A 22057-nucleotide genomic window follows, 5' to 3' on the forward strand; every position below is an offset into this window, starting at 1 on the left:
TGAAAATTATTATATTTTTAATGTAAAAAATTATATTTTAATGTGTAAATTACTATATTTTTAATATTAAATATTGTTAATTCATATTTATTATTATTTTGTAGTTCCTTAATGAGTCGTAGTAGAAATCTGGCTCAATGTCTCTCTATGATTTAAGTCAGTGCTATATCTAGCAAGCAAAATATTTTTTTGCACACGCTGTTCAGTATTTCCATTTAGAAAGCCGCTTTCCAGATCTCCTGTAAGCTCTGCCTTTAAATGACCTTTGAAATGATGCACATCCCGTGATCGTCCTTCCAGGTGGTAACATATATGGCTGTCTTCCCCATTGGTGGCGAGTTGGTTGGAATGACATTCCATGACCAATACACATTTTGCAGCAGCTGTTCTCTTCTTGGCAAAGCAGCAGGGACTAGACCAAAGTAACACTATATTTGTGGGTCAGGAAGTAAAATAATTTAAATCTACTGCCCATATAATATGAGGAATGCCTGAAATGTTATTTATGAGGGTCATTCTCTCTTGACACCCAACCACCTCATCCTCATTAATTGGCTTGGTAGGTATTTTATATTTTAACTGGTAATGCTTGACAGAAGGTATTTAAATATTACATATAAAAATGTATATTATTACATGTTACAGTTCTTTAAGTCACATTCCCTCTTCCCCACTAAGGCACATTGGATAGTGAGTGGGGGAGGTGTGTCAGAGCTTCGAAGTCTGAGCTTAGTCGAGGCTTATAAGAATGGATTATTAAGCAGTGCTATTGCTTAGATAAGTTTACTTTTATGATTCCTTTTCCATTTCTGAAACTGCTAGTAGTCTGGATTTCACCTTATTGATTTGGCTTCAGTACATTTTGAATCATTGACCTTGAAACTGTATGTAGATCAAGAGAGTCAGAGAAAAAAATCATGCCTTATTGGCATGTTTATTCTGAGTTACTAAACCAAAGGCGAAGGGTAGGCATGAAAGCAAGGCAACTAGCATTACTGGAAGGAAAGGTCAGCAATGGCCATCATGTTGTTGTCATGAAGGGTTTACTTTAAGCTCTGCATCCTATACCTAGGCTCAGGCACCTATGTAATTAAAGCTGAACGTCGGGCAACATTATTTAAAGACTAAGGTCAAGTTACTATGTCCTTTCCATTTCTCCATTCTCACAAAAATCCAGTCATTGAAAGTCAGGGTTACAACAGCTTCTCCTGTACTTTTGGCCCTAGCCAACACCAGTACTGCAGCTTGCAATGGAATCTACACTACATTTTTTTAAGAGAGTGCAGCGCTAGGTTCAAATATTATTATGTTTTAAACCATAAACAATATAACACTAAACCGGAAAATATGTATACTGCATATGACAAAACATGACAAAAATCATAAGTAATCAATTGGGCGGTGTGTGGTTTAATCAACAGTCCCTGAAGAAGTCACGTGGTGACGAAACACATCGGGGCGGGACCTTGGATGACGTCATGACACTCATTCGAATCTGTGTACACTAGCTGTATATATATGGTGCAATCTGGTACCTTTTTAATGTGAGTGTGTTTTACTTGGCGTTTTAAAGAATAAACCTTATAAATGATAAAGCACTATTTTCAGTATTTCTGTTTACATGTTATGGAGCAGAGGTAAAGGAGCAGATGATAAAACAACTGTGGAGATTCATGTTGGCAGTACCCTTGAAGTTATCTTGGTCCATTTATGAGACAAAAGTGCATTTTGACCGAACTATATTGTGAGGTCAAAAAAGTAAGGTGGTGGCTTTATGCATGCAGCACATTTAAATGTCAATTTGAGCACAGAAGGTGGCTTATATTTAAAGGCAAGGACACTTTATTAACAAATGTGGAGGACTTTTGATTACTTATTTTTGTCATATGTTTTGTCATATGCTGTATATATGTTTTTTGGTTTAGGGCTTAAAACATAATATTTATACCTAGTGCTGCACTAATTTATAAAATTATTTGTAACTATTTAATTATTAGTATGGGAATGGCATTATGTGCCTTGTGACTGGTGGTAGTATTTTGGAGATTATGTGCATATAATCACATCAATTATATCATTATATTATTTTTGTTGGATGATAGTTGGTGAGGGAACCTTTTGTAGCAGCTTGCAAGCTCTGTATTATACAACTTTATTCAATTGAATCTACACTGTTGTCAAGTTTTTGCCCCCTACCCTCTCCTGCCTAATGCATGACCCTTTTAGAAGACTGGACTCAAAGAGAATAGGAAATGCTGGGAAAATCATTCCCAGCAGAGGTCTTTATATTATGTAGGGGTGATGTTGCAGCGTGGTATGTTCCCTTTACAAGATCTGAGGCAGAATACCATAAAGGCCCCTTTCAAACGGATCCGCTTGCTCAACGGTGGATCTCTCCACTGATCCCCGCTGAGCAAGTGGATGAGCAAGTGGATGCAGAGCGGACACAGACACAGCCCGCTGTCCTCGATGGGCGGTCGGATGGAAACAGACCACCTGTCTGTTTCCACCTGACTGCCATCTGATCCGACAGAAGGGGAATGTATCACCATCTATCTCTTGTTAGCGAATCGGATCAGATTGGATGTCGGCAGGTGTAAATGGACACATGTCCATTAACACCCTCCACTCCATAGAGGAGAATAGAGGTTCCGAATCGGGTCTGCCTGAAAAACGGGAAGGTACATGTGAAAGGGACCAAACGTGGTCAGACATGATCACTTGACACTACTTGACATTTCAACAAAGGTTGGAAAGACAAAAATATTCAAACTTCATACAAAACAAAGCCCTACCTTGGTTGGTGCAACTGAAGTTCACCTTTAAAACTCTCTCCTGTTTATACAAATGCTGGGCGGTTAAGCTGAGTAATCGTTTGGGGTGACTAATAGCCATGTGTTGAGATATTTGATTTTTTTTTTAAGTTTGTACCATTTTTTGGCTAGGAATAATTTAAGTGATTGACAATTTAGGAGATAATTTGTAAACACTGATTTTAGTGACACTGTTGAGCAACACTCTCATATCTTACTACTTTAGCTACTCTTTCAGCATAGAGCATTGCCTTTAATGGTCTGTGAATGCAACAAAGTAACCCCTATAAATGTTGGCATATATTTGAATGTAGACATTTTTTTTTACATTTACATAATATTTATTTATTTATTTTTGGGTCCCTTAATATCTATGGAATTACTTTCCACCATTTATAGAGACAGATTCTTGATAAGGGATCCCTGAGAAAGCTGTAAGCACTCTGGACCACTATCCAAATAACAGGCTGCACACCAAAGATGTTCATCTCCGCCAAGGTTTATTGCAATGACAGCAAACTTCTCACTCCCACCCAAAGGAATGTCCCCAACCTGTTTCATTCACAGCAGGGCTTAGTCATAAGGATGAGACTTCCCCATGATAAAGTCCTGCTGTGAGTGAAATGTGTTGGGGGCACAGCATTGGACATAGTTATAGTAGTATTTGCAGTGTAGTCAGTACAGAGTGCTTGCAGTTGGACAAACCCAACCCTTCTCACCTCTCACAACCCAGCCTATATTCTCCCCCCACCCCACCAGGTGCAAAGGCCCTGGAGTCCACTGTACTCCACTATCCAAATAACGGGCTTCACATCAAAGACATTCAGCTCCAGCCAAGGTTTATTGCAATGACAGCACACTGCTCACTCTCAACCAAAGTCACTCCCCCATCATGTTTCACCTACAGCAGGTCTTAATCATGACTGATGAGAGTAAGCAATCTGTTGTCATTCCAATAAACCTTGGCTGGAGTTGAACATCTCATGGGGAACCCTCATCACCATAAGTAAGCCCTGCTGTGGGTGAAACATGTTGGGGACGTTGCTTTGGGTGGAAGTGACCTGTGTGCTGTCATTACAATAAACCTTGGCTGGAGTTGAACATCTTCGGTAAGCAGCCTGTTATTTGGATGCTGATGCTGGAGTACAGTGGGTTCGAAGCCCTTGGCACCCTGTGGGTTAGAGGAGGATACAGGCTGGCCTGTGAGCTGAGAAAAGGGTTGGGTTTTTCTGACTTCAGTCAGCCTGTACTGACTACACTGTAACTGTTACTATACTTTTAGTTTCAGAACTATATTAATCACCCTTCTTTAGTTGGGGTATTGTGCAAAAAAAAAAAATTCATATATTTATACTTTTTTTAAATTCACTTTTATCTTACGATGCTTTTTCCCTGTACGAAGCTAAATTCTCAACTAGAGAAAAATGTTTCAGTTTAGGAATGCACGGTATATAGTTTCCTCTTTTATATAAAGGCCGTACTTGCCTCAGTTGTTTCCTTTTAACTTGGAGCAGCTGGCTAGGTGAGAGGACGTTTCCCTGGTAACCGCACATAATCTGTGCCAGCAGCAGCAAAGCCATCGCAGACTATAGAGGTGTGAGCTAGTTTACGAGGGTCTTGATTGGCTCTTTCATAAATTTAACAACCCCATCCCCACTACAACCAAGAATTGCTGACCTCCCTTTGCCTTAACTTTTAGATACATTTGTAGGTTCTAAATATGTTTTTGATAGGTTTCTTCTTTTTGGTTATTTAATTTTTTGTAAGGTCACATAATCATAGGTGTGTTCCCAAACTGTTCTATAGTGTTTGACCACCTGTAAATTTTACACAGTAAAATGCTGCAGTGAAGTTACGACTGTCAAATTGGAACTATGGACAAAATAAAAAATGTCATCTATGACGCAGTCTGACACTAGCATTAACAAAGCAGTCTGTGTTTTCCCGTGCCCCGAAACCTTTTTCTTTACCTGTTGATCCTGCTGTTATTTTTGAACTTCCTTTTTTAAGACCAAGCTCTGCAGCAAACGTGGAAGTTAGAGGATTGACACATACCATCTAACATAGGGGTGCTTACAATGATCACCTTTTATTCATTTAGTTAATTCTTTATCCCTAAAGAAAAACAACTGTAACACTACCGGCTCTGGGCAATGCTGCTGTCCAAGGGTGTCCAAAGCAGGGAGTAAAAACCGGTACATTGCATAGTAAAAACAGCACATACTACACTCAGTAAACATTGTTAGGCACACAGTTAACCCTTTGCTTGCCCCTAACTGTTAATCCCTTCCCAGCCAGTGTCAGTAGTAGAGTGGCAGTGTATATTATTAGCAAGGATTACTGTATTAATGTTAGTGGCAGTTAGTCAGTTCCCACAAAGTGTCAGTTAGTGTCAGCTTGCCTTCCGCACTATCACAGCCCCACTATAAGTCACTGATTACTGCCATTAATTGTATAAAATTAATAAATAAATAAATACAATTTCCAGTACATATACCATCGTTTATAGGTGCTCTAACTGTCATGCAAACCAATTAATGCACACTTATTAGGATTTTTTTTTTACCAAAGACATGTAGCAGAATACATTTTGGCCAAAATTTTTGAAAAAATGTGATTTTTCTTTTTTACACATTTTTTATTGAATATGTTTTATAGCAGAAAGTAAAAAATATTGTGTTTTTTTTTTTCAGATATATATATTAAAAAATAAAAAACCCAGAGGTGATTAAATACCACCTAAAGAAAGCTCTGTTTATGTGCAAAAAGATATAAATTTATTTTGGGTTCAGAGTTGCATGCTGAATAGCAACAAATGCACTAGTCATGAAGGGGGTAAACTCTTCCTGAGCTTAAGTAGTTAAGTGATACCTTTTATTGGCTAACAAGTTGATAAAGATGTAAGCTGCAGAACGTTCCTCAGGCAATTTACAATTCACAGTTGGAATGGGAATAAGGAAGACCCCAAAATCCTTTGTTTTTAATAACCTAAGTTGGGCAATAAATTGCATCACCACTTAACCACTTTCCATCCGCCTGCCCACAATGTACTGTGAACTGGCGGCAGCTACAGGACCAGCAACGTACCCGTACGTCGCTGGTGTCGTACCAACACAGGGGAGGCGCTGCGCGCAACACTCCCCCCCACCCCCAAATCTGCTGTGTCCACTGGTCACAGCAGAATAAAAATCCCACTGAACGCAACCCGGTAGTCATGACAATGACAACAAAGCTGTTATGAATCAATCTGATTCATAACATCTTTGATTCTGCTCCTGGAGAGCTGTGATTGGCCCATAGCTCTTACATGGTATATGGGACCAATCACAGCACCCTGTTGCCATATGACCAGCTGGAGCCAGTCACAGATCATTGTATTTTGAACTGTCATGAACTTAACCCATTCATGACAGTCCAAAGCAAACATTGCATTGCAGGAGCAATAATATTTATTGTTCTTGCAATGCAAAGTGTAAAAAGAAAATCCCTGATCACCCCTCAGAGTAGTACAATGTTACTATGGTAACATTGTACTACTCTAATTAAATTATTTTTTAAAAATAATATGGAGAGAAATTTGTTTAAACTTGCCGCCCGCCCACAATGTGCGGTTGAGTGACTCTGGCCAAAGCAATTTACCCCTGTGTTGCCTTTTATTTCTGGATGTGTGTGCAAACATTGCATTGTAGGAGCAATAATCTTTATTGCTCGTGCAATGCAAAATGTAAAAAAAAAAAAAATCCCCCCCCCCCGAGTAGTACAATGCTATGATGGTAACATTGTACTACTCTGATGAAAATATTTTAAAAAATAGTAAAAAAAGAAAACTAACGTTTAAAAAATAAAAAATTATTATTTTTTAAACTACTTAACGCTCACCCACCCACAATGTGTGGCCGAGCAGCGGCTCTGGGCAAAGTGATGTACCCTTACATTGCTTTCTATTTCTGGGTGTGCGTGCACATGCATATGCTGGCCCCTATGCCGGTCCAGGGAGAGAAAAGAGAACACCACACTGAGCACTACATTTTACACACACGGTAGATTAGTACATTTAACACTTTGATCGCCCTTATTAACTCTTTGATCACCCTATCACCCAGCCAGTGCCATTAGTATAGATTCAGTATATAGAATTTTTCATAGATCACTTCATTACTGCCACTAGCGACATCAGATAGCGTCAGGGTCTGTAAGCTCCCCTCCCAGCCAGGGTCAGTTAGCGTTAGATTGCCCGCACACGATCGCATAGGTCACGCTATAGGTTGCTGATCACTGCCATTCCTAGTGTTTGTATGGATCAATATATTGATCATGAACAGAACTGTACTAGTGCCTCCTTAGTATAGTGTTCCCACAAATGCAGTGATAGCAGGATCAGTCCCATTCGCTGTCTCACTAGCATTTAGAGAGATTTGTATCAATTGATTGTGGGCCAAAGAAATTTATACGCACAACAATACATCGCAGCCCACCCAAACTCAGCTCTTGCCAGACAATTTGCATGGAATCCTATCACAGTTTCTGAATTTTAAACTTTTTTCCAGTCATATTGGTTCACAGACCCGATTCATCATATGCACATGTTCTCTGCTGTTACATATATGCCCAACAAGGACCAGCACAATACTGGTACATCACAGGACTTTGATTGGTTATTCCAGGATGATGCCTGCAGCTACAGGTATGACCTTAGCATCGTTTTTTTTTTAGCTGGCGGTTGGCTAATTAGCCGCTGGATCACTTTTACAGGCAGTGGGAATGGACATTCCCCCCCCCGCCACCTTCCACGGTTTTCTTGGTCTCTCCCTTTCCAGGACGGAAGCTATGAGCATTTCATCACTTCCGTTTCGCCAGATATAGCCCATTTTAAAATTGGGAAAGCATCTGATCACACCGATTTTGGTGTGATCAGTTGCTTTAAGAGCAGGGGAGAGCTCTAGGGTCTAACAGACCCCAGATTTATCAGAAAAGAGTACCTGTCACTGCCTATTGCTATCACAGGGGATATTTACATTCCCTGTAATAGCAATAAAGGTGATAAAAAAAAGAAAGGGACAGTGTAAAAATAAAAAAGCAAAACAATTCACCCCATCCCCGTGCTCACGTGCAAAGGCACACGCAAGCGGTGGTCCCGTGTCGGTATGTAAACAGAGATTATGCATGTGAGGTATCACTGCGAACGTTAAATCAAGGGCAGTAATTCTAGCACTAGACCTCCTGTGTGAATCTAAAGTGGTGACTTGTAAATGCTTTTAAAGTGTCACCTATGGATATTAAAAATGTATACAGTTTCTTGCCATTGCACAGGTGTGTGCAATTTTAAATCATGTCATGTTTGGTATCTGTTTACTCAATGTAACATCATCTTTTATATTTTTTTCAAATAGTAGGACAATATATTGTGTTTTTGTGCATTCAAATTTTAAAAAGTGTATTTTTTCCAAAAAAGTTATTGATTTTGAAAAATTGCTACGCAACTACTGTGTGACAGAAATTTTCAACATGAACCATTTTATTCTCTAGGGCCTCTGCTTTAAAAACACTATATAATGTTTGGGGGTTTAAAGTAATTTTCTAGCAAAAAAAACTCCCAAGTGTCAGAAAAGGCTTGGTCTTCAGGTGGTTAGAAGAGTGGGTGGTGTGTGGCATAAGCTTCTAATTTTGGATAGTAGAAGCACCCACCTTTTTGGAAAGTAGACACTCCAAGGTATTTGCTAAGGGGTATGGTGAGTATTTTGCAGATCTCAATTGCTGCTAAAAGTTTTTGGAAAATGAAGAAAGAAAACAAAAATGTATATTTTGTCTTTTCTTTTTCAAAACCCTGTGACAAAAATATCTGCAATATTTTCACCATGCCTCTTATCAAATTCCTTGGATTATCTACCTTCAAAAAAAGGTCATTCGGGGGGGAGTGTTTGAACTACTCTGGCATTTTAGGGCCTCCGAAACTGTGAAAGGTAGTAAGGAAGTGACATGAGGAGATATGCCCTTTGAAAGCCGGGGGGTGGTCATTGGATTTTCAAAGCCTGTATGTAGCTAGGCTGCCAAAAAGTCTCTAACATGTGGTATTCCCATACTCGGGAGAAGTAGCAAAATGTATTTTAGGGAGTTATTCCACATATACGCATGAGCAATATATCATTTAAGTGACAACTTTGCATAGAAAAAATAATTTTTTTCTGTCATTTTACAAAACTTTTTGGCAAAAACTAAAATCTTCCATGGACTAAACAGACCTCTCAGCAAATTTCTTGGGGTTTTTCAGTGACCAAGATGTATTGTTTATGGTCACCAACCCGGCTGTTCTGTCCTGCAAAGGTGCCTAAAGCACAACCAGGGAAGCAGATTTACAAATGTTTTGTGGGTAAAACAGTCCAGTTACCGTACTGTGCAAAAGTTGTAGTCAGTTGTGAACACATGCTGTAAATTAAGAATGCTTTCAAAATAGAAGTGTTAATAGTTTATTTTTATCAATTAACAAAATTATTATTATTATTATACAGTATTTATAAAGTGCCAACAGTTCGCTCAGCGCTGTACATTACAAAGGGAGACAGAACATGCGACAGTACAATAACAATACAATGTGATACACGAGGGGTTCAAGGAAATGGAAATTAAATGAAAAGAAAAATCTAAATCAAATCAATATTTGGTGTGACCACCCTTTGCCTTTAAAACAGCATCCATTCTTTCAGGTACACTTGCACACAGTTTTTGAAGGAACTCGGCAGGTAGGTTGTTCCTAACATCTTGGAGAACTAACCCCAGATCTTCTATGGATGTAGGCTGTCTCAAATCCTTTTGTCTCTTCATGTAATACCAGACAGACTGATGTTGAGATCAAAGCTCTGTGGAGGCCAAACCATCACTTCCAGGACTCCTTGTTCTGTATGCTGAAGATAGTCCTTAATTACATTGATTGTATGTTTGGGGTCATTGTCCTGCTGCAGAATAAATTTGGGGCAAATTACATGCCACCCTTATGTTATGGCATGATGGATAAGTATCTGCCTTGCTTTGGGCTTGTTTACACTGTCCATACCTAAATGCTCTGTTTTAGTGCACAGGCAGCTGTCAGTTTTTGGCTGCAGCGAGCCTTGATGAGAGGGTAGTGCGTTGTGCTGAAATACGCATCACACTGTTCACTGGTTTCTTTTTTGCAACCTTTATTTGAAGTGCACAGAGTTGCACTTCATTTATGTCTCTGTGTTGTGCTGCTGTGCAGTGACAAGCGGTGCCTTCCAGTGTGCTGCAGGAAAATACTACATGCCTGCATTTTACTGCAGTTCAGGTACCGCAGCCAGGTGTGTGAATAAACCCTAAAAAAAAAGAAAAATGAAATCAACTGTGTATAATTCTATTAAACAAAGTATTTAGTTTGAGCCTCCTCGGAACATGCAGCAGAAGCAAAATAAACCCGTGAATGTTGTGGAATCTTTATGATAATGCAGTGAAGAACAGGGATTGTGGCCAGCAAGATATTGCATGTTACTATGGTTTGATGTTACTCGTAATAAAGTAAACACAGCCGTACAAAACTCTAACTTGTGCCACTAAATGACCTCGGCTGCTACTGCATTATGGATAGAAACTTATGGCAGATGTTTGCTCGTGGCAAAAGTAGCCAACAAATACTGCCATCACTTTTTTTTTTCAAGCTACTCATTATTTAGGCTTTCATTGACTTAAAGGGAAAATATATTACACATTTGAGTCAGATTTCCTGAAAGTAATGTTTGACATTACTTGCCTAGTGTGCTATATTTGTAGGTGTGCATTACATATGAAGATGGGAGAGACACCTAAAACGTAAGAACTATATTTATTTTTTTTTCAGACCACGTGCAATACTTAAGGCAGCTCATTCATTTTGAATGGTGTGCCAACACACAAGCAAAAGACCGAAAAAATGGCCATGCAGCATTTTTTTACCACTGCAGCCTACCACGATGTATGGCAGTGCATTACCATGTGTTCCGGTATGCTGCAATGCATTTGCATCAAGGCTGAATTGCCTTAGTGTTGCCTTAGTTGCCATTCAAAATTAATGGGACCACAACACGCTCCAGCAGTGCCTTACAGTAACATGTGCATTACCGCAACACACCAGATCACAAAAGTTTATTTAGTTTTGCCCTTGGAGGCATAGCTTAAATTTGCATCATTGAACAAGACCACTACCCCTCTTCTCCCTCATGTTGTACTATCTTATGAGTATCTTAATCATTCTTAATCATTTTAATAAATGTATCATTTATATTTAAGATATGCTGACATTCTATAAAACGAAGACAGAGACAGTTGCAATTGCTTGCTAGAATGTGTGAGTTGGTTTTCTTGAGCTGGGAATTCTCCTTTACAGACTATGAATTTATTTAGGTTGTGTCAATCAGGGGATCTGCATAAATATGTGCTGAGAAGGAATGTACTAACAGGAGACGAGAGTAGAATGAGCAAAGGGGTGGACATGATTTCTTCTGCAGCAGAGAATAGTCAAGTCACGAAGCCAGATGTGCAGTCTGGTATGCCTGGGCAAATCCTAGGACTGCAAGGACATAACTACAAACCCAGTGACAGATAAGATAGGCCCGTCTTGTGTATTTCAATTTTGTAGTTGTTTCCTGGAGTTCAGCTCTCAACATACTATGTACGTGATCCCATATACTGTGCTGAATATACCAGTGATCTCAATACATACACAGTATTGATTGGTTGTGGCCAGTAGGGTTTGTTCTGGGTCACAACTAAGGCTGATGAACTTTAGATGACAGGACCAATATTTATCCCAAGACCACTTGTGCTCTGCATATTGCAGATATTTCCCATCACCCCATAATATTTTGTTCTTCTGGGTTGAATTTTACATTAAACTAATATTCTTAAATTTGTTACAAGATATTATAAGTTTAATTAAACATGTGTTTAACAAATAGTACAAAGGTGTTCTGGAAAACCTATGTGTCCTAAAGCTGTGTATAGACATGAGTTTAAAGTCTCCTGATCCAGCCATTTTTGGTCAGATAAAGTAAGAGTCTCATATCTGTGCATCGGGCAAAGCCCCAGTTGCCAGCCACCCTCTAGGGAAGGATCCATTGCATGAGTAAGAATAAACCCCATTCTAATGGTTGTGCCACCCTTACATAGCCTGGCTACTCTTACCTCCACCTCTCGTCAGAAGTATACACAGTATTGCATGTGCAAGCCTAGGACTTTTTATATGGAAACCCACTAATGAAGTATCTGAGGACATCTGAACTAATAGGCTGTTCACTTTGCAAGGGAATTCCCCCCAGAGCTTAGTGAATGTAATGACATTTGACTATGCAAAGGATACTCAATTCCATGTAAGGAAAATAAAAACAAATCATGTGCAAGCAAAAATGGTATTTTTTTTCCTTGCATGTGATTGGGTACTCTTTGCAAAGTGAAATAGCACCACATTAACTAAGCTCTTGGGAAAATTCCCTTGCAAAGTACGTCTTCCTTTGCAAAGTGAACCCCACAAAGTATATCAACTCATATGTGTTGTTGTAACTTTATGTTCTATATATGAGTTATACCAGGCAAAACAAGGGAAAAATTAGACAAAACTTCTTCAGTGTAAGCGAGTATATAAAGTGGAATTCCATCTTTATACCAACTAGTCTTAAAAATGTATTTTTCATCCTCCTGCTACCTATGCTGCCTAACCTGTGCACACAAATGTGTATACTCATCTATTTTTATCTGTTCTGGCCAGATCACCATTCCACAACTGCAGCTCCCTGTGTCAGTCATCTGTGGCTGCAGCGGAGAGGAGGGAGCAACAACAAGGACTTGGACATGGAAGCCTATGGTTGACATCACAGATCTTGGAATTCCAAGCTGTTATCAAGTGCTTTCTCCTCTCCCCTGCAGTTGCCTCTGGCTGACACAAGGGATTGCATGACTGGAATGGAGCGGACTAAAAATACATAAGTATACAGATCCATTTTACACAGGATAGGAAGTATAGATAGGAGAAGGGGGTAGTGAACATGTTAAAGAATAGTTAGAGTTAGGCTGGAATTCTACTTTAAATACTTGCGTAGGCTGAAGAAGAAGTTTAGATAGTTTACTTTAAGATATGATGGAGTCAACTACTGTATATCTGTGGTGCATTGGTCTATGTAGTAGGTAACCTTGGTCAAAGTAAATCAGATGGGCATTGGTTCTGCAGAGCCATGATAAATAGATTAGATGGCTGTTCTGAAGAAGGTACAATAACACATCCGTAGTAAGAATTTCATCAGGAGGTTGAATAGATAATAAGATTAGATGGCTATTCTGAAGAAGGTGCCAGTATACTTCCAAAGTATGAATTGTGTTAGGAGGTTGAATGGATAATTAGATTAGATGTCCATTCTGATGAAAGAGCCATGATACTTTCATAGTAAGAATTGTATCAGGTGGTTGAATGGATTAATAGATTAGATGTCGATTCTGAAGAAGGTGTCATGATATTTCCATCCTAAGAATTGTAGCAGGAGGTTGATGGATTAAAACAGGGGTGTCCAACCTGCAGCCCACATGCCACATATGGCTCAAGATGGCCCAACACAAACTTATTTAAAAATGTTAATTAAAAAAAAAAAAGTGTAAATGCGTTTATACTTAGCGAGCACATGAGGTCAAAGACAATTGACTGTGTCTCTTTACTGGACTTTTTTTACGTTTTATCTTCCCAAAGAGAAATATCCCACTCTTTGCAATCACGCTTTATTCATGTCATCGGTATCTGGAAGCACCTATATTTGTGAGCAACTATTTCGAAGAATGAAGCACACAAAGGGAAAAATTAGAACCAAAATATCTGATGAGCAGCTTGACAATTTATTGAGAATCGCTACTACATCCATTGAACCAGATACTGATGCGTTTGTTTATTAAAAAAGGTGTCAGATATTGCACTAGTTTTATGTTACTCGCTTTTACTTTAATATGAAAGAATATTACAAAAATGTGAAGTTTTATTACACAGATAGGTACATTATCTATATCAATGATATTTAACATGTGATCTGCCCAATTTTTTCTGACATCAGCTATCCTTATTGATAGTGTATTTTAAATGTGTGCCCCAGGTCAATTCCTCTTCTTCCAATGTGGCCGAGGTAGGCCAAATGGTTGGACACCCCTGGAATAAAAGATTATATGGTAATTCTGAAGAAGGTGCCATGATACTTCCATAGTAAGAACTTTATCAGGACATTGAATGGATAAATAGATTAGATGTTTATTCGGAAGAAGGTGCCATGATACTTCCATAGTAAGAACTTTATCAGGAGATTGAATGGATAAATAGATTAGATGTTTATTCGGAAGAAGGTGCCATGATACTTCCATAATAAGAAGCATTTTGTCAGAGGGTGACTAAACATAAAATAGCTTCTTTGTCAGCTTCACATATGGAAGCATGTCTGAAAATTAAATAGCAGTGCTGGAACTTTAAATAAATATTAATTTAAATGTCATGTGAAAACTGAATTATAAAACTTGGTGACATAGAATCTACATCAGAAGCCTGTTGTGAATACATTATACAGCAAGAGCATAGGATTGCTGTTCTATGGAGTTCCTAAGTAACCTAGAAAATGAAGAACTCAGAAGGAGTTAAACCTTGAAACTTCTTTTTTTTTTAGTGAAAAGTCTGCCAGGAATATCACATCCAGACATAATGATAAAACAGCACTGACAAGGGTGGGTGTGGGGGGACAAAGCTCTTAGCCAGCTGAGGACGTCTGGAAGAAGTGAGGGGCCCTAAGGCATAGCCAGGGGCTCTGAATTAAGCCAAACGTTTGAACAGGAAATGCCAAACCTGGATATCATTATTTCTGAAAAAAAAAAAAAAATTCAAAAGCCGTGTCTTTTTACTCATTAAAATGTATACACAAATGTTTCCATGGCAATGATTGTTTATAGATGATGATGATTAATGGTACTTATGTTGCCAATGAAAAGGTATTCGTAACTTCAGAAATCCTTTAACCTTTAACATGCTTTATGGACATCAGACCTGGAGAATGTCACAGGTTACGCTTATATGGAGCAATGTTCTGAAATGTACAGTACAGAAGGCTGAATTTTCCCTTCGGGGTAAACCGGATTTATGGCACAGTTCATTAAACAAAAAGTAATCACAGTCCATTGATTGTAATATCTAAAATATGTATTTTATGGTGAATGTGATTCGAACCTGGTAAAAATATAAGGAGGCCCAAAGAGTGTTACTGTAACAGCACTACTGGAAATGGTGTTGTCAATACCAGTCTAGGGCTGTTGGCAGATAATGTAATAGAAAACATTTTTTTTGGTTAATTACCCAAGCCGTTTGCTAGATGTTTGAAGTTTCCTACATATTTGCTTTGTGTTTTACTTCTGCTCTGGTGTTAAGACCTTTTTTTGTAAAGATATAATTTTTTTTTGCAGCCACGAATCAAGGCATCATAACTTCAGCATATGTACACCCTATCTGAATGACTTTGCAGCTTAAAGTGTATTTCCACTTTTGCAGCTGATCTGGGATAACACCTTCTATATATTTGTTCATGTGCCCATTCACATAGCATAACAAAAAGCATTTAAAAATTGCAGCTTACATTTTTAGATACTCTATTCTGGACCCTCTAGCAAGGAAAAATCCTACATTGCTCACAATTGTGGCATCCCTTACCACCCCTCTGAAAAGCAATCCGCAGTGTATCACTTTGTATAAGGTGGTTGACAGGTGACTGATAGGCGATATAATTCCTCCCTGATGCCTGTTTTAACCCTAAAAAGCAGACACCACCACTCTGGAACCACTTGCATTACACTTGAATAAGTCGTATTCAGCAGTGGTGCTGCTTGCCAAATGTATAAGGGTATAATTTTGCTGCAGCCATGAAGCAGCTTAGGGGTCAAGCGGCAGTAAAATGGCTCAACAGCCTGCTTTTACCACCCTCCAGGCTGTCCATGTGAACTGTCACCCTAAGAAAGAAAATTCCTATTAGGTACACCCAGCTGGTTGGATCGCCAAAGAATATGTAATCAAAAACTAGGAAATATTAAAAAGATTGCACTTTTTGGTATTATAGGAACACGTGCAACAACATATTTAATGTAAATGTTTGGATTTAGATACATTTAAGAAGTTAAAGTGGTAATAAACCCAAAAGCAAACATTCATTATATTGCAGCTTACAGATTTTTAGATGTGGTGTCTGCATTAGTTTCCTTTTTTTAGGCTTTTCTTTCCTTTCTTTTCCCCTGGTGATCCAGCCAGTAAGTCTGATATTTTGCAGCAGATCAAGCTGTCCTGCAGATTTAGCAGTTAGGGGGTTGAGACAAACCATTTACCACTCACAGAGATGCTTACAATGATCAGCTTTTATATATTTATGTAAAGCCTCTATCTCAAATGTAAGAAAACTGTTGCTGTGACTGCATTAGCTGCTGTTTGGCTTTGATTTGTTACTGTATCTAAATTTCCTAGTATATCTAACACTACCCTACCCCCAGACTGACAATTCTGCTGTCCAAAGGAGCCCCTGTGTGCCTTCATCCAAAGTGTAGGCACTCTAATACAGGAGGTGTGTTAGTGTCCAGATCACCAGGGGAAAACACAAGGACAAAAATCTAAAAAAAAATGAAAACTAATGCACCACATTTAATTACTGGTAAGCTGCAATATTACATTTTTGGTTTGGGGTTTAATACCACTTTAAGGCATGTCTTACATTTTATTGATAGGTTTTAGCGTGGAATAGCCATTTTTCTGGTCTACTTTAAATAAATGAGATCCTTTCTTTTTTTCATTTTCCAGTGCAGTAAAACATATTCCCCATCCCTATCTTAAAACAGTGGAGTTTAAAAAAAAAAAAAAAAACATAGTGAAGTTTAAAAAAAAACATCCTGATTTTAACAATCATGTTGTTTTATATCCAGAAGCTGTTGAAATCACAAGTAGTATATTAACTTTGTTTCTTAAAAAGGGGGAGAGAAAGTTTTGATTGCATAAGGCTACATAAGGTAGTTTAGCTGCAGCATGAGGCGGCCACCAGCAAGAATCAGTAGATTACTGCCAGCAGTTGTACATGCTGCTTGTATACACTGCAGCTGTCAGTGGCGGCTGTCAGGTTTGTACTCTGTACAAATCAATGGCAGGCATCACCGATATTCATCTGATTGTTTACATGCTAATATAGCCTCTGACCGACCCTGGATACTTTCCTAAATTTTAGTTCAATTAGGTCACTTATATTTGTTAGGTAAACATAGTGCTGAGAAAAGTTATTTAAATCAGAGCTCCAGCTAAACCTTTTTTGGATGGAGGTAATACCATCTGTTGGAGTTTAATTTCCACTGTACTTCTTCTCCAGTAATACAACAACCCAAGCTCCGTCATCATTGACTTCTTAACCTCCTTTTGGTTTGGCATCTTCATCCATTTTGATCTCCCGTCTTGGAATGGTGTAGCACCCATGCATGTATGCAGCAGTTAATTCATCCTGGTACCAAGGCATGAGGAGAATGTACATGGAGCTCCACGTACACAACTTAGGGTACATTTAGGAGAAATATTGCTGACAGGAAGAACAAGAAGTTTTATTGCAGAACGCAACAGTTCAAGCTTGCCGCCAACCATGTTTTATTCTAAAGCTGGCCATAACATTTTTTCATTCAGCCAGCAGGTTAGACAAAAAAAAAACTAATAAACAGATTCCTCCATCTACACAAATGAGGTAGATGGAGGAATCCCGTCAGAACATGACAGCTATTCTGACAGCTGTACCTATCAATGTCAGAATACTCTGATCAACAGCTGCAAACACTGGCCAAGAAAAAATTTCCAACAATTTCCTTTGATAAACGTTCATCAAGTGATGGACCTCTGTTGAACAGGGACTACCACACACCAATGAAAATGTTTCCAGTCCCTTTCGATCAGTGTATGGCCAGCTTTAGGCTATAGTTGCACTTTAAAAGGATTTTTCACTTCTTGTATTGGTAAACTCAGAAAGTGAGAGAAAATTTCCCTAAGAAGGAAATGGACAACATTAAAACATGACCATGGTTCTGTCACTGTACTAAAATGGTGTGATTGTGGCAATCTGTGTCCTTAGTGGAAAGACCTAACCCCCTCTCTTCTTTTTTTGGTGTCCATGCTGTAAGAGAGGAGAAACCTTCCTACTGAGGGCACCAAGAGTAATAAAAGTCAGACAGAGGTTCTAACCACTGTCCACTATTTTTACACTTTACTACTAGTCACATTTTTATATCCATTATTTATATATGAGCAAAAGCATGCCAACTGCATCCTATGGAAGGCTAAATGTTTTATTTGTACTTTTTGAATGTTGTTACCATGAAATGTACTACTTCTAGAGGTCTCTTTTTAAGATGAATGGGGGCTGTCCAGGTTTGTTCAGCAGTAGACCAGTTATTTTGTGAAATACAAGGGAACTAAACCAGTTTGCTTTTAGAGTGGAAATTTTTCAGATTTCACAGTGCTATCAAATTCCTGAAGTTTAAACTGAAATGATCATATAAGAGCTAATAGTTTGAAAGCAGAAGAGGAAGTCATGCCAGTTATTCATACCAATGTTAGCCATCAGGAAAGAGAAGCCCAGGCAAGATTTATATTTAAATATTGGGCACCTGATCTGGAATGAATATGTGACATGAGTCCAGCTGGCCGATTAAAGACTTTCTTGGTTTGGGTGTACTAATTTATAATTGCTGTAGGCTTTTTGCAGTCCACTGTAAGTTCATGTTTGCAGTCAGGGAGGCTGTACACAATACGTTTATTGATACACAAATGGCATGGTTCTCTGAAGTCAGTGGCACTGGGCTTTTTCAGATATTCCTTGCTTAGCTAAGAGTCCTTCCAGCTGCCAAGCTCATTTAAGTTTAATTGAGGTGAAGGAAGTAATGCTGTGCAATGTTGGCACCGTGTGAGACCTCTACTGTATCCAGGCTTATTGGTTTGTTTTTGCTTCTCCTTTCCGAGTAGGAAAAAGAGAAGAAGTACATGCTACCTTTGGACAACCTGAAGGTTCGTGATGTGGAAAAAAGCTTCATGTCCAGCAAACACATCTTTGCGCTGTTCAACACGGAGCAAAGGTAGGATGAAAAGAAGAACAAAAAAGGAAAATATGTCTTTGTTACTATATGTCATCTTTACATCCATAAGATATAGCTTAAAGGAAATTTATAGGTTTACCCTAATGTTCCCTAGGTTCCCTTACAAATTTTTTAAAAGTGGAACCGCACTATATCTGAGCACCGCAAACAAAAAACTATTTTAATTTTTATAACTATTTTATTCATTTTTAATATTTAAAAAAACTCCCCCATTCATCCATCCATGTCCCCATTCTTTATTTGGCAGAGAAATCACTTTGAAAAACACCCCCTAACATTTCTGGCTGTGGCCATCTTGAGTAAGGGCAGATGTAGTGTTTACTTCCTGGAATCCATCTGGTCTTATCTCAGGTATGCAGGCAGGAGGGTGTGCCTAGCTAAAAAAAAAACCCTCCTCCCCTCCTGAAGACTCCTGGGATTTATGACAGTAATTGAAAAAATAAAAAAAAAAAAGTTTAAAACAAATATGATATACTTTCCTATCTATACACTAATGCTAGCAACGGAAGGATTGCAAATAGTCAGTGTTGATTGAGAAAGTGAAGTTACACTTTAAATATTCTCTCTTTCCCTATTGCTTGCCACAGATTGTACTGATATGAATGATACCAACATAACATTCAAAATATATTTAAAGCAGTAATAAACCCAAAACCAAACATTTATTATATTACCAATTCTTAGATGTTATGGCTGCATTCATTTTCTGTTTTAGGCTTTATTTCCTTTATTTTCACCTGGCGATCTGGACAGGAATTCTGTTGTTTTTCAATCTCTCTCGACAAATGTAGCAGTTTAGTGTCACTGTAACTGCTTGTGTAACTGCAATGTGCGTTGGAGTTCAACTTCAATTTGTTAGTGTATCTAAATCTGCTAGTACACCCAACACTCCTCTCCCCAGGTGCCCCTGTGCTCTATTCATCATTGTAGACACTCTAATACAGGAGGTGTGTTACTGGCCAGATCACCAGGTGGAAACAGAGGGATAAAAAACTAAAAATGAAATCTAATGCAGTCACAACATCTAATGATTAATAAGCCGCAATGTGTCACATTTTTGGTTTTGGGTTTAATGCCACTTTAATTGACCAATATAAAATGTAAAATTAATCTGTTATCTGAAAAGAAGACTTTCCTCTGCCTAGCTACTCCATTGCTGAGAAATTGTCTCTCAGTGTCTGCTGAAAAACACACTTTTGAGACAGTCATCTCCTATGACCCACATGGTGCTCACTGTACTTTTGCTGCTGTTTTTATCTGCTGCAGTTTAATAACCCTTACAGGTACTGTCCCTCACCCTGTCTGTAGCTGGAAGGTGAGAGAAAACGCAACACACTGACAAGATGATCTCTCAGTCACACTGCTCTCTCCTCCTGTCAACACGTCTACAAATTGTGCTGATACTTCCTCTCACAGTCTGAGCTCTACTGTATATATGGGCTTGCAAGATACCGAAACCAGGTCAAATTTAGATACCCACACTGGTTTTAATGAAGAAAATACATCTTACAGGATGCAGTGCTGTAATAAAGTGTGTCTTTCTATATCTGCTGGAGTATAAAATGTATATATTGCACAAGAAGCAATCATGACATAAAGGGGTTTATTTACTAAAGCTGGAGAGTCCAAAATCAGACTCCCTTCTGCATAGAAACCAATCAGCTTCCAGGTTTCATTGCCAAAGCTTCATTGAACAAGCTGAGGTTAGAAGCTGATTGGTTTCTATGCAGAAGGGAGTCTGATTTTGGACTCTCCAGCTTTAGTAAATAAACCCCAAAATGTCATTAATAATACAGTTGCACCATCCAATGGCTCCAACTTAGCACTCATGAAAGGCCACTGGGCCACTGCTCCCCCACTAGAAATCCAACATGCTTGTTGTACCCAGGTCAGTCGTTGGATCGACAATTAACCTGCCCATAGATTGAATGAATCTCAGCCAGTCCCTGCTAAACCGACTGAAATTTAAACCATCTATGGCCAGCTTTAGAGTATGCCATATCCAGAGACAGCTATGTCACTGTCACTGAGACAGATAGGAGGAGGTAAGGTTGTAGATCATGGATAATCACATTTTTTGTACCTTTGCTTGCATTACTCTTCTTATGGAAGCTTTTCAGTATAATGTATGTCTGAGAACAGTAACCGTTATTTTGAAGAATTTTAAAAGGTAATTCCACTTTCACTGGAAAAAACTAGCAAATAAAAACAATACTGCATACACAATTGTTACACAAGTCATAATTTAATTGAATGTTATTAAAATGACCTTTCGTTTCAATCTGCAGTGTGTGTATTTTCTGTAAAATGCAATGCAATATGGCAACCTGGCACCATAGATGGTGAACAGAATGCCCCGCAGAAATGTAATTTTCTTCTTGTGTGATTGGGTTACTGATTTTCCCAGAAGTATATAGAGAAATCCAGGGTGAATGCCCAAAGAAAAATGTAACCAAAACAGAAAAGAAAGGGGGTTACCACGTTCTATCACTAATAACCTACTGGAAAATAAAATATCAATGGAGTTTCTCGATACCCCATGAACTTATACAACATTTTACATAATAAAATATTTTATTACAGGAATCATTGTTTAAACATAACATACATCAATAGTTTGCAACTTCATAATGTTGAGAATGTTTCCTTAAATGTATGGTTTTCCCCAAAGTCTGCAATAAGATACAAGTCAGATTTTGGGCATCCCCTGCTACAAAAATGTAATTTTTGGTGAGATACTCCAGAAGGAAAATTGCATCTAAAGGGATGCAGACCCTGCCACTTTCCTCATTAGAACCCTGCAAGTTCAGCAGCTGATTGATAATTCTAAAATCACTCCCATTCACATTCATTTTACACATTGACACAGACAAAAAAAACAGCTATTTCTTCAGAGTAACAAAAGGCAGGAATCTGCAACAAAGTTTGTTAAAATCAATTGTCTTCTGCTGCTGTCTCTCAAATCCTGTGGGGAGAGGAGACACTGTGTGTAATGTAAGAGTTAGCCTTCACAGAGCGCTTTACAGGTCGAGGACCACGTTGCACCTGTCTGGAGGAACCTTCTTCCTAGAGACTCCTTAGGGAGCGTTCCCACA

At 38.6% G+C, this 22057-nt stretch overlaps 1 protein-coding gene across 1 annotated transcript in view; it reads left to right on the plus strand.

The window, feature by feature from the left end:
* Positions 1 to 22057, plus strand: part of DNM3 (dynamin 3) — a 421129-nt gene that overhangs the window by 169481 nt on the left and 229591 nt on the right. Inside the window, exon 17 of the mRNA XM_089668875.1 lies at positions 18832 to 18941. Within this exon, the coding sequence (XP_089525001.1) occupies positions 18832 to 18941 (110 nt within the window). The remainder of the gene's footprint in view (positions 1 to 18831; positions 18942 to 22057) is intronic.

This window comes from Staurois parvus, unplaced genomic scaffold (genome assembly GCF_062004578.1).
Source record: "Staurois parvus isolate SC_StPar_1 unplaced genomic scaffold, SC_StPar_1.0 ptg000066l, whole genome shotgun sequence".
NCBI lineage: Eukaryota > Metazoa > Chordata > Amphibia > Anura > Ranidae > Staurois > Staurois parvus.